Source organism: Paroedura picta, chromosome 11 (assembly GCF_049243985.1).
Source record: "Paroedura picta isolate Pp20150507F chromosome 11, Ppicta_v3.0, whole genome shotgun sequence".
Lineage (NCBI taxonomy): Eukaryota > Metazoa > Chordata > Lepidosauria > Squamata > Gekkonidae > Paroedura > Paroedura picta.
Window position 1 is genome coordinate 35,888,356 of NC_135379.1, and position 12,596 is coordinate 35,900,951.

General features: G+C 38.8%; 1 protein-coding gene across 8 annotated transcripts in view; it reads right to left on the bottom strand.

Annotated features, from left to right (window-relative positions):
- The window catches only part of NEK10 (NIMA related kinase 10), a 94,579-nt gene that overhangs the window by 18,347 nt on the left and 63,636 nt on the right, over positions 1–12,596 (bottom strand). For 6 of the 8 annotated variants that reach the window (XR_013225300.1, XM_077302901.1, XM_077302899.1 and 3 more), the window contains 4 exons: positions 7,982–8,030; positions 6,226–6,263; positions 5,969–6,109; positions 2,204–2,304 (listed from right to left, as the gene is read on the bottom strand). Coding sequence is in view for 7 of the 8 variants with exons in the window: in XM_077302901.1 (XP_077159016.1) it covers positions 2,204–2,304; positions 5,969–6,109; positions 6,226–6,263; positions 7,982–8,030 (329 nt within the window). In the remaining variant the exon portion in view is untranslated. The remainder of the gene's footprint in view (positions 1–2,203; positions 2,305–5,968; positions 6,110–6,225; positions 6,264–7,981; positions 8,031–12,596) is intronic. The other 2 variants (XM_077302905.1, XM_077302902.1) reach the window with 1 other exon arrangement.

A 12,596-nucleotide genomic window follows, 5' to 3' on the forward strand; every position in this document is an offset into this window, starting at 1 on the left:
TCCCTGCAGTGGAAAATTCATATATTTATTTATATTTGTTAATCGCTACTCCTGGTCACAGCTGGCTTGTGGTGGTTTACTTCAAAATTAAAATACACATAAAATACATGCAATATCATAAAACAATAATGATGGTAGAAAAACCTTGTAAAAATTATCCCCCCTTCCCCACCCTAGCAGCTACCACCGCACCCACACCCTGGGGGGGGATCTACTGGTGACACCTGGCCTATATTGGGAGGGACCCACTCTTCCTAGCCCAACCTTAACCAAATGCCTGGCAGAAGAGCTCCATCTTGCAGGCCCTGCAGAACTGGAATCATGGCTCTTGAACATCTCTATCAAGTTCGTTTTCTAAGCATCTTTTGAAACATTCTAAAACATTCCCAACTTGAACCTTAAAAAGAAGTCACTCCCACATATCTAGCTAGGTTGAGGACATCAACATCTTCATCAGAATAACTTATTGGCAAATGGCTCCAAACTGTGTGTTCCCATTGCTTCATATTTTACTCAAGAAACAGATATGCATGATACAAGCTTTGGCTAGCATTATAACTGGAACAGAATTGGGAAAATTAATAATTATAAGATTAAGTAACTTGTAGTAAAAGTCACAGTATATTAACTGAGTTTACCAGCAGAGTTGCTAGTCTGCTTAGAATGTATTTTACCCATTCAGAAGAGGAACACTATTAAAACTTGATGAAAAGGATAAATAGTTCAGATACAAAGAAGGGAAGTAAGAAATCTTACAACACGATATATGATAAGGTTACCCTAGCAACAAAGAGGTCAAGCATAAAAGAAATATTGTGAATAATAAATAACAGGATGACCATAAGGGTGTAGAGAAATGGTCAGAGAAAACAAGCAAATGTTGAAAAATGGTGTGCAGTAAGAGTTGTAGTTAGGAACTGGGTTGAAGTTCCAGTAAATGAAAAAACATGTTCTGGGTTAAGAGTGTGCCAATTAATGTGAATGCTTCATAATTGGTACTTACTCACCACTGCCGAACAAGCTTAAGTATAAACATATATCCTGCTTCTATATAATCAGTTTAACAGATACATATAAAATTTGTTATTTCTGTGGCTGGTTATTTTATTGTTCAAGCATGACTTCACTTAGTGTCAGCTGTGCTAAATGTCTCATGTCTGAAAAGAAGCATAATCTCAGCTACCTGGGGAACTATGTCTGACACATGTAGACTTTACATATTTGCTTGGCATATGCTTGTGGAAGTTTACCTGGACTGCTAGAAAATGTGCAGATGTTCTTAGGAGTCTGGGCTGCTGGTAAAGCTCAGTCCTTGAGCATGGACATCAGTTATGAATATGAAATTTCCTGTCAGTTCTTGTGTTATGTTACTAATGGGCCAGTCTGAAAGCCATTTCAGCAGTCTGTTTTGCTTCCCTTCATTGGGGGGGGAGTGAAATGGAGGTTTTAAATGGCCACCAGCTTTTTAAACTGAACAGCTGATGGGTGAACTCATGAGAAAATGAAACAGAGCCATTTAAGTAACAGCTGGTAGGCAGATTACCCTGCTCAGCTGCTAGGTTCAAATGGCCTGATCCCTGAACTCAACTGTACAAAAGGTCCAGGAAATGTTCAGGGGAGGTGCTTCCTTCAAATTTTCATGGAAGGGGTGGATGAACTGATCAAATTTATGAGGAATTTAGGGTCATGAGCCAGTTCATGCTCATCCCTAGTTCGTTTTTCCTAAGCACTTTTCAAATTAGATGGTTTTGAAGTTTTGACAGTTTCTGAATCTTAATATGTGAATGTAACATGTAATTCTACAGGGGCAAAATTATTTTTAAAACGCAAACAAAATCTGTATTTTGGAACTAATCTATTTTGAGAGATTCAAATGAGTAGCCATTTTTGGTCTGAAGTAGCACAATAAAACCAGAGTCCAGTAGCACCTTTAAGACCAACAAAGATTTATTCGAGGTGTGTAGAGTGTTTATGAAGCAGTTAGGGCCTGACTGTTTGGAGCAGGGGGGAAATTCTATTGAGTAGCCAGAACAATGGCAAAGAAGGAAAATATCATTGGGAAACCATGAAATCATTGGGAAACCGCTCTGAGCCTTTGGGGAGGGTGGTATATAAATATGAATAAATATGAATGAATGAATGAATGAATGAATGAATGAATGAATGAATGAATGAATGAATGAATGAATAAATAAATAAATACCTGGGTGATGTAGATAATCTTGTGCAGCTGAATTAAAATCTGTTGAATAGGATCACTGATTTGACGCACCTTCCGTTGTGACACAGCAATGCCTGCAGATGCTGAAGTTGATAATGTCACAATCAGCTGGGAGAACCAATTATGTTTTTAGTACAGTTCATAAATGCCAATAGAGGTGGGGAGAAAGAGAATAGCATCTGGATATTGCAACTGTTAGTAGGTTTAGTGCTTCCTCCTCTTCTTATATAAACAAATACTTAAAAGAGTAAATCAAGAATTCTAGAAATACAATGTCTTCCCATATGTCATTTCAATGGTAATATCAATATATCTAATTCTCAGCATGGTCAAATCCAAAGACTGGAAACATTAACAAATAAGACAGATTGTTCTATGAAATATGCTCCATGTTTGCAGAAAAATCTGAAATCTAAAAATTCCTGTAGCTTTAAGAAATAAATGCCCTCAATGGCTGTTGCTAGGCAACTACACAGTATTGCCAGCCTTCTGGACTTGTGTTTTGTCAGTGGAAGGCAGGGGAAGGGGACAAACACTTTCAAGGTTGTTTTGGCTTTTAAAGGAGGTCTCATCAGGGACAGGTGTAGCTAGAACCACCAGTCAGCCAGAGATCATGCAACTTGCAGGCATCACCCAGGCCTTCTTGCTTGGTACTGTTCAGCAGTACTATTTACTTGCTTATAGTTCCAGGATCAGGGAGACAAAATGTTGAATTCTCAGTTTGCCAAGGAAACTTACTAAGCAACTGAGGGCCTATTCTATATTCTCCGTTTAACCTCCCAGGGTTGTGCCACATATATAATGAAGGATAGAAGGATGTTGTAAGCTGATTTGGGTCAGCTTTCCATTGTGGAAAAAGGTGAGGTATAAATGAAATAAAAAATAATTATAGCTGATAATATTTTGCTTTTGTTATTTAGTACAATGAATGTGTTCTTCTTCAATAAAAGTCCCTACATAAAAATTCTTTTAGCTTCAAAAATAAGTACAGAAAATCGAAAGTGGACGAACTCTTCTCATTTCCACACATGTAGCAAGTTACTACTCTTCCCCTTATAGCCACTGATACTTTAAATTTAGAGCTTGTCAGAAGACTGCCTGTTCTATTCCTGAAGAAATTATTTAATCACCTTTATTTGTTTAGAAAGAAAGACAATAGCATAGGCGCCTGGCCAGGCTCAAGGGAAAAGGCATTCCATGGGCAAATAGCCAATGAGAAAAGGATTGATCTTTGATTGCCATCTGCCTCAACTCAAATGTACAGAGTGCACAGCTTGTGAAAAAGATCCTAACTGGCAGGCTAGGCAGTATAAAGGGGGATCGTCCTTAAAGCACCCTGGTTCCAAGAATTTTGGGCCTTAAAACGGAAGAACAGGCACTCTGAATTGAAGCCAGAAACAAAGGGGAGGCATTATAGATCTTTCAGCACTGGGGAGATACCATCCCTATATCCTGCCCCTGACAGAAGCCTGGCTGTGGCATTTTGAACCAGCTCAAGTTTCCAGCCATTTTCAAAGCATATTATCTTAATTGAACCTGGATATAATTACAGCCTTGTTCACTGTGGCCAAAAAGTAAGTCTAGCATGATAATGATACCAAGAGGATAAAAAGTGATAGCAGAATAATGTCTTTTGTGAAAGCAATCCTCTTTTTAAGCGAAGCAAAGAATATTAATTAGAAAAACTCTGGATTTTTGAAGTTTTATTTTAGTTGTATTAATTTTGTTATATCAATAAGTAGCACAGTTATATTAATAACTATATGAATACAAATGGAATTGTTTTAATTTTAGTTGTATTGGCTTCAGTTATATTCTAGGCACAATTTTATTAAATATATTTTAATCATTATTCATTTATATTAAAAGAAAAGACATATGAACACTTGAATTGTTCTTAGAAAGAAAAACTGAAATTCTATTTTTTGGAGTACATACATCCCTATCTAGCAACCTGAACAGGTGCTGTGACACCCACAGTGTGGTGCGTGTACTCTTGAGAATTCTCTAAGAAAGAAAAACAGGTGTGGGAACTCAGAAAGAGCAATCTCACTCTCTGGCTGACCTGTGGATTTCCCCCAGCAGTACTAAGGAACAAACAAAAGTTGTCCAAAAAAACAACAACAGGAATGTTGAAAAGGTCTATAAAATATCGAACGGCAATAAATAATGAAGAGACTTGTAGGTATTCTGAGAAAAACACAGCTATCAAAGAGAAGATAAGCATGTTGTCTCTGTTCAAGTAAAGACATTATACTAATGAAACCTGCAGTATTATTACAGATCAAAGCTAAAGTGATCCCAGGAGCTTAGCATAGCTACTACACTTGGATGGTCCAAAGATACTTCATCCTTTTCGGCAATGATAATATAGAAAGATATAATTGCATACCAGTATATTCTTTAAAATCCTAAGAACCATTTTCAGTCTTTCTGAAAGAAAATTGTTCGGTTGCTAGCCTAATCTCCTTTCAGTAAGATTTCTGATAAAGTTCCAGGCAGATGCAGCTTCTATAACATTTAATTTGCTTACCCAAGCAAAGCACTACTGCTCAGCCATTCAGCAGTGCACATGTATACAGATTACACACAGTGAAATACTGAAATGTTAATCGTACATATGTGCCTGCCTCTTAAATTAAAAGTCACCTAACCCTGCTTTGTTCCGGAGAAAAATATTAATTAAGAACCAGTGGGGGGGGGGGGGACCCAGAAGCAACAGCCAGTTCCCAGTTCAACCTATGAATCATTAAGGAAGCATTAACATTCATTCATAAATCTAAGTATACCATTTAATTCCAAGGTAAGTTTCATTATTTATACCATGTTTTAGGACATCTCCAAGAGTCTGTTGATTTATTAAGAGAAGTGCATCACACTTGGAAAGCAGTCATGAGGTGGGCATTTGCCACCATGAATTTTCCAGGAATGGCTTGGGAAGAAAAATCACCATACTTCTTGTATCTCAGTGATTCACAGGTGCATATTAGCTCAAGTTTCATGGAACATGAGAAAGATGCCCCCATCTGCCAACATTACCATCTGGGCATATCAGAGATTAGCAGGACAGGCAAGAGTACTATCTTTCACGTTTATTTTGTGCTATGAGCTTGAACTTAAAATTATCTGTGAATGTTCATACCACAGTCAGACTAAGATGTGTGAAAGCCTGTGAAGCTAGGAACAAGGGGCAATCCAAAAGCTGTTTATCCTTTTTGACACCAGGAAAAGTCTTGGCTCACTGCTCACCCTCAGTAGGAGCTTTGGCACCAAGAAATTGAGTTGATTGGAGATGGTGAGACAGCCAAATGGCAGGCTTTCTCCCCACCTCCATCCGAGTACCTGGTAAGTGCAGGATGGCCCTGCTGTGCTTGGACACATTCCTCCCAAGGAGCTTAAAAACATGACTTATGCATGTGCTGGAAATAGGTACTGGATGGCTATCGGAATGTTTCTGGTTAACTGAAGGAGGATCTGCATTGCAATCTTTGACAGATATCATTTTACATAGTTGTCTGACTAACAAGGCACTGGATCACACAGTGTTATTCTCTTATATTGTAATCATATCTCAGGGTTCTTGATTTGAGCAAACATTTTGATAAGAGACTTAAAGAACTTTTTAAAAGGACTTTTATTTATATACGTTTATTTTTCTTAACAAAAAGTATACTATTTCTAAGTCGGCTATAATTCTTGGTTCTCTAGGAACTGGTTTGACTGCATAATGATACTATTAAGTACTACCATGATCTTTCAGATTGCGAAGAATCACAGCTGGAAGGCTATGGGATTTCCACCCTGTCACTAACGAATCCTCTATTTTCTTAACGTGGCCCCTGAACATGAGCGAAGGTGCTTTCAGAAGCAGATCAAAGGGCAGCAAAGCTGAAGAAATAAAAGAAGAAACTGAATATAAACTACTAAGAAAAATAACAACTTTAAAACAAGGTTAAATAGTCAGATAAATTTCCATCCGTGTATAGTTGCAGACGTGAAATTACCTGGCCTTGGTCTGGTTCCTGAAATTCCAATATAATCTCTGTAAAGGAAAGACCATTGATAAGAAAGCTAATTGTAAATGAAATGGATAACTGTTGTGCATTTAACTCAGACCATCAACTGTTGTTGCAAACTTGAAAACAGGAAAATTTCACTGCACAAATGGCCTCAGCTTCTATATTAAATTCTGACCTGCACAGAAGGGGGAAAGCAATGAAATACACCAGAAAGCACATACTGTCTTTTTTGGTCAGACAAACTTAACATATTGAGGCAACACACCTGATTCAACGGGGCTTAGAATAATGTATTAACCTAGTAATTTATGAGACAGCAAGACTGAAATACCTCATTTGTGCAATACAGAACTTACTCACAATTTCACAGTGATCAATTTGCAAAAGGATTCTACCTTGATAGATCAAGACTATGCATGCTATTTTGATACACAATGCAGAAGACTCCCAACTGGAACTGCATTACTCCCTACAGCATATGGATATGGAAAAAAATAAATGTTTTCCATGTTTCCCTTGGTGTAATTCCCAGTCCACTAAATGTTTTTGTAATGCATTTGAATGAGGTTATAGCTCCCTTACACTTTTCTACTACTGCTTCTAATTGAGAATCACAGTCCATACAAAATATATATTACATTTCATATAGGTTAATAACAACCAACAAAAATGAGTGTTTAGACTAGCGATCCCCAACCTGTAGGCCGCGGACCACATGTGGTCCTTCGACTAATTGGAGGTGGGCCACGAAGGACGCCTTCTCCCCCCTCCCCAGCCCTTTACTTCATCCTCCCCAGCTCTTTACAACACACTTCGGGTGTCATTGTCTCCTATCACTCCCAGATGGGACTATCTCGTTGCAGAGAAACAAGCTCAGGGTTCCCATTGATTTGTCATTGTCATGAGTTAAAATTTCCATGAAAATAAAATGTTCCTTATGTTCATTGTTGTGGCGTGTCTGTATCTTATTTTGAAGGGATGTTTAAACAGAGATGTTTAAACTGATCAGAGAGCATTAGGGCAGTGGTTGAGAGTAGAGGAGTAAACTACCCCCCCACACACACACTGGGCCTCAGTAAAATTGTCAAGCGTTGAGTGCTCCCCGGTGATAAAAAGGTTGGGGACCACTGGTTTAGACTATGTGTTTTTAAAGGCAATTCAACTCCAAAGATAAATTTCGCTGTGAAGCATACTAGGAAGGCTTGTTTAAAAGAAAGGAAATCTTGCTATAATTTATACAGTTTGGAGAGAGTACAGAGAGCCAGTTTGGTGTAGTGGTTTGGTGTGTGGACTTCTACTCTAGCATGCCAGGTTTGATTCCGCGCTCCCCCACATGCAACCAGCTGGGTGACCTTGCGCTCACTGCAGCACTGAGAAAACTGCTCTGACCAAGCAGTAATATCAGGGCTCTCTCAGCCTCACCCACTTCACAGAGTGTCTGTTGTGGGGAGAGGAATGGGAAGGTGATTGTAGGCCGCTTTGAGCCTCCTTTGGGTAGGGAAAAGCGGCATATAAGAACCTTCTTCTTCTTTTTCTTCTACATACACTTCATGGTGTGATAGCTGACCAGAGAACCTCATGTGATGTTCAAGTGCCAGTTGCAGTACGGACATCTCTGTGAGTATTCCATCATTTTGCATATTTTTAAAGTAATGATGTACTGCGCAGTGGCAGTGTAGAAGAGCTCAAAAACGAAAGTAACCAAATGTACAGCATCGAAAATTTCACATCTTGTACTTGCCTTGCCTGAGGTTGCCTTTCAGAAGCACTGAAGCTTCGTTTTATGATACCTGAAACAAAAGCACAATAGGTATAATTCTTTGTGCTGACAATATTTTAAAATTCTATCTCCCACCATTCTTGCCCTGTCATAGCAACTTTTAAAAGAAACTCATAATAAAAGACAGCTCTGAATATAAAACGTAGGAAGATGTGAGCAGAACAAGATGATTCACTGATGCTAAATATCATATTTTAATCTGAATTGCACATTGTATGAGCATTCAACTAGCCTGTTGTAACATCTCAGTGCAAAGCTGAAGGATTAATTACTTATCTAAGTATCAGCATTTCTACCACCGTCTTTCAGCCTTCAGGGCTTAATTTCAAAAATAATAATACAAAGTGCTACTCAAAATGAGCCATGCTATTTGTTTGGCCACTCTACAAACCCAAAGCGTCTACTCCAGTACACTCCAGTCCACTCAACCACCCACCAACTCTACTCACCTATATTTTGCTGAAATCAATATTAAACAACTACTATATATATATATTTAGAGCCTCTTGTGGGGCTGAATGGTAAGCAGCAGAAATGCTGTCTGCATATGAGGTTGGGAGTTCGATCCCAGCAGCCGGCTCAAGGTTGACTCAGCCTTCCATCCTTCCAAGGTCGGTAAAATGAGTACCCAGATTGCTGGGGGGTAAAACGGTAATGACTGGGGAAGGCACTGGCAAACCACCCCGTATTGAGTCTGCCATGAAAACGCTGAAGGGCGTCACCCCAAGGGTCAGACATGGTGCTTGCACTTTACCTTTACATATATATTTTAGAACTACATCAGATATTATATCAGATATATATATATCTGATGTAGTTGTTAAACTGAACCATTTATAGACAATATAAATTCCCATTTATTACAAAAGAATTACTGCCTAAAGGAAGCTTTCTTTTGTTTGACAGATTTTCATTTCTAGATGGAATGTTAAACACAATAGTATAATAGATCCATTTTGCCAATCATCCTTTGTTGTATTACAAATTACTTTTGACTTCCTTTCTTAACTAGCTGCCATTTAATTTATCATGTATGGTTGTTTTAGCTGAAGGCAAAAAACCAATTATGGTCTTTGGTTACTTTCCCCTTCCACTGTGTTTCATCAGATAACTTCCTATTGTCTTCTTCCAATATGATAACATTCTGTTAACGGATTTGGTTCCTAACTTTGATCAATCAGATTTTAATTAAAATATAGACATTTCATTTAACAGCTATTACCAAGTACAGAAAAAGAAACACAAGACCACACACACACAAAATATATGTATGGTGAAAGAAAATTTCCTGTTATGTCTATCTAAAGAAGTATTATAAGATAATCAGATAATAGTAGTTGCTTCCTTAGAAGCCTTAGACAATTCATATAAATGCTCATCTAATAGTTGGTAATGAGAACCTATTTGGTGTAAGTGTGATGAGATTGCCCTTGGATCAAAGTTAAATACTGGAAAAACAACAACAGGAACATTGGGAATTGATTTACCAGTGGATGCTTCAGTAATTAGCACAGGTTTTGTAGAAACAAGTGAGAACCTGAGCTTGAACTTCAATTGTTAAAAACTAAAATCTTAGTTGGTCAGCCTTGGAAAATAAATGAGACAAAATTCAATATTCCCAAGGACAGTCTTCATGATTCTAGAGTAGGCTCCATAATCACTGAGTGTGGACAGTAAGGCTTTTTAAAGGCAGTCACCAGCAAGTGTGGCAGAAGTAGGTGTGGTAGAAGCTAATTCTACTATAGAATTTTTGCCCAAAAGCCAGAGTATTTTCCCTTCCCATGTGTTTAAGTCACTTCTGGGTCATGTAGGCATGTTGCATTAATTTCCAGCATTCCTCCCAACTCCTGGTAAGTGCACACACACCCCCAGCAACTCTGATGGACCTTAAGCAAAGGTTATCAGGTGAGACAGGCAGCCACATTCCTCTCCAGCTTCTTGTGGAGAGAAATCTAATTGAGAGAGATAGTCAAGCCCTATTGAGAAGGTGCTGCCTGTGACCACCATCAGCCATCATCAGCAGAAAAGAGGCCAACAGGGATACTGCTATGGCTGCTTGATGTTTAGAGTCCCTGAGCTTGGCCCTCATCCAATGTGAAGCCTGATCAGTTGCCCCATTGCTAAGATAGCCCCTGACATAACAAGAATCTTGTTGGCATGTTCATTTCAATTCATGATATATTTGGTTAATTTACAAAGTCTAAATTAATGGAATACCCTCAGTCCTTGGGAGGGGGGATTCTTTTTTACCTATTAGTGAGATAGGCAGGGGAAGCGGAGTGTCAGAGGAAAGCTGCTGGATTCCCAGCAGGATCTCTGACATGACGCTCCACTATAAAATCAGAATCCAGTAGCACCTTTAAGACCAACAAAGATTTATTCAAGGTGGGAACTTTCAAGTGCAAGCAGTCTTTCTCAGACTATGAACTAACCATCATGACAGTGGGAATATATAAGCAAAAGTTAATTAGTAAACTGTGTCACAGCATCCAAATACAGCCATATGATAATTCTTTGCTAAACCGGCCAAATACATATGAGAAATAAAACTGTCAATGCCAGTGATCAACAGCTTCCACCCCACCATTTACTGCTGACCCCATCTGTCTCCATACTAGTGTGAAACATTCCTTCAAGTAGAAGCTGAGCTGGTAGCTATCTTGTCCTGGGACCAGAGAGTTGAATTCAGAATTACTTTATATATTACTAACAGTCACATAATTCCAATTAAAATAAATTGTGAGGAATGTGGATATACAAGTTAAACAAGGTTAGCATGCAAAGTGAGATCAAAAGAACCTTCGTCCTTGTTGAGTCCAGGGTATGTCATAGTATTGAGTGTTGTAATAACTTGCATTTTTGCAATCTCCCTTTCTAGCCTGTTCTTAAACAACTACTAGCAGGTCCCTTATTGTTCAGGTCACTGATTGTTTTCTCTTTTTAGCTGTATTTAGAGACTGGGGTGTGTTTTGGGGAGGTTTTTTTGCACATGCACAACTCTGGGGCAGTCTATGTGCACCAGGAGATTATGTCCCCTGTGTATACTCGGGAAGCTACAGGGCATGCTGCCCTGCTGCTAGGAACCACTGGCGGCCCAGCATAGTTGCTGCCATACATAATCAGTCACTGTGTCTTAAAGCATTCTTCACACTGGAGGAGAAACTGGACTATAATTAGGGGTGAATACTAGGCTTTGAACCGAAAAATATTTGAACCGAAAAATATCCCAAAAAATACCTTAATGGTTTTTTTTAGACTATCTGCCAGATATAGATCAGGCTGAATTTCAGCTGTCCAAAATGGCCAAGCCCCAAAAACCTGCTGGATAGCTGAAATTAAAAGATATTTGAAGGGATTGCAGTCTGCAGTTCAACTTGGAGAAGGCATATAAAGTGATTGAGAGTCCTTGATATGCCATTCGAGTTCACTTCAAATGTGCAGCTTGAGAAGGCCTTGAAAGGACTATGTGTCATTTCAATGCCTTCAAAGTTCATTCCATGTTGGAGTTGTGGCTTGGAGAAATCATTTAAAGGGATTACTTTAAACAACTTCCCTCCTCATTAGAAAAAAATTGAGGATGAGGTCACTTTCTTTGGGGGCCAATAAAATTGGGCTCCCTGGTCCAATCTTTTTGAAACTTGGAGTGGTAGTTAGGAGAGGCACAAGCAGCTATGCTGCAAATTTCATGTCCCTGCCTCAAAAGAAGTCCCCCCTAGAGCCCCAGATCCCTCAAGATAGAGCTGAAAAAAGCCAGGATTCACACATATTTACCAAGTCTGAATACAATACTTGTATTGGAATTTGGAAATATTGGCAAATACCGGTATCTTCCAGGTTAAATATAACCAAATCCGAAAAATACTGTAGGTTTTCTTTTCTTTCTTTTTTGGGGGGGAGTTCTACACCTCTAATGTGATACCAATTCAAACACATTTCCAAATGTGAATGTCCTATATGGAAAAAATCATTTACTGAAATCTATTGTTTTATGTCTGAAAACACTGCTATTTGTTCTTGTCAGAAAGCTGTGGCTGTCTTTAAAAACTAGCTTCAATGTGAATTTGCAAGTCTTATTGCAAGGGACTGGACAATCAGAATATGGTTATCACTAAGATAGTGTGATTAAAAACACCTTCTGGGAATCCAGGAAATGGAGATAACCTTCATGTTCACAGATTTTAAATAACAAATCCAGGGCAAAGAACCTGGTCTCATTTGCGTCCTGGTGGCAGTTTGCCAAAGTATTTTAAGGCACACAAACAAAAACCAATTCCAGAGACCACAAATTCACATAGAATGGAAATCAGCTGCTTTTACAAAACAAACAAACAAACAAAAAAACACCTAAGATTTCCCTTTAAATAACGCCTTATCAAGCATCTGTCTGTTCTATTTAAACTTTCCAAGCAGGTACCACGAGAGAAGAAGAAGAAGAGTTAGTTCCTATATGCCACTTTTCTCTACCAGGAGTCTCAAAGCGGCTTACAATCCCCTTCCTCTCCCTCTCCCGACAACAGATACCCTGTGAGGGAGGTGAGGATGAGAGAGCCTGGATATTCCTGCTCAGTCTGAACAA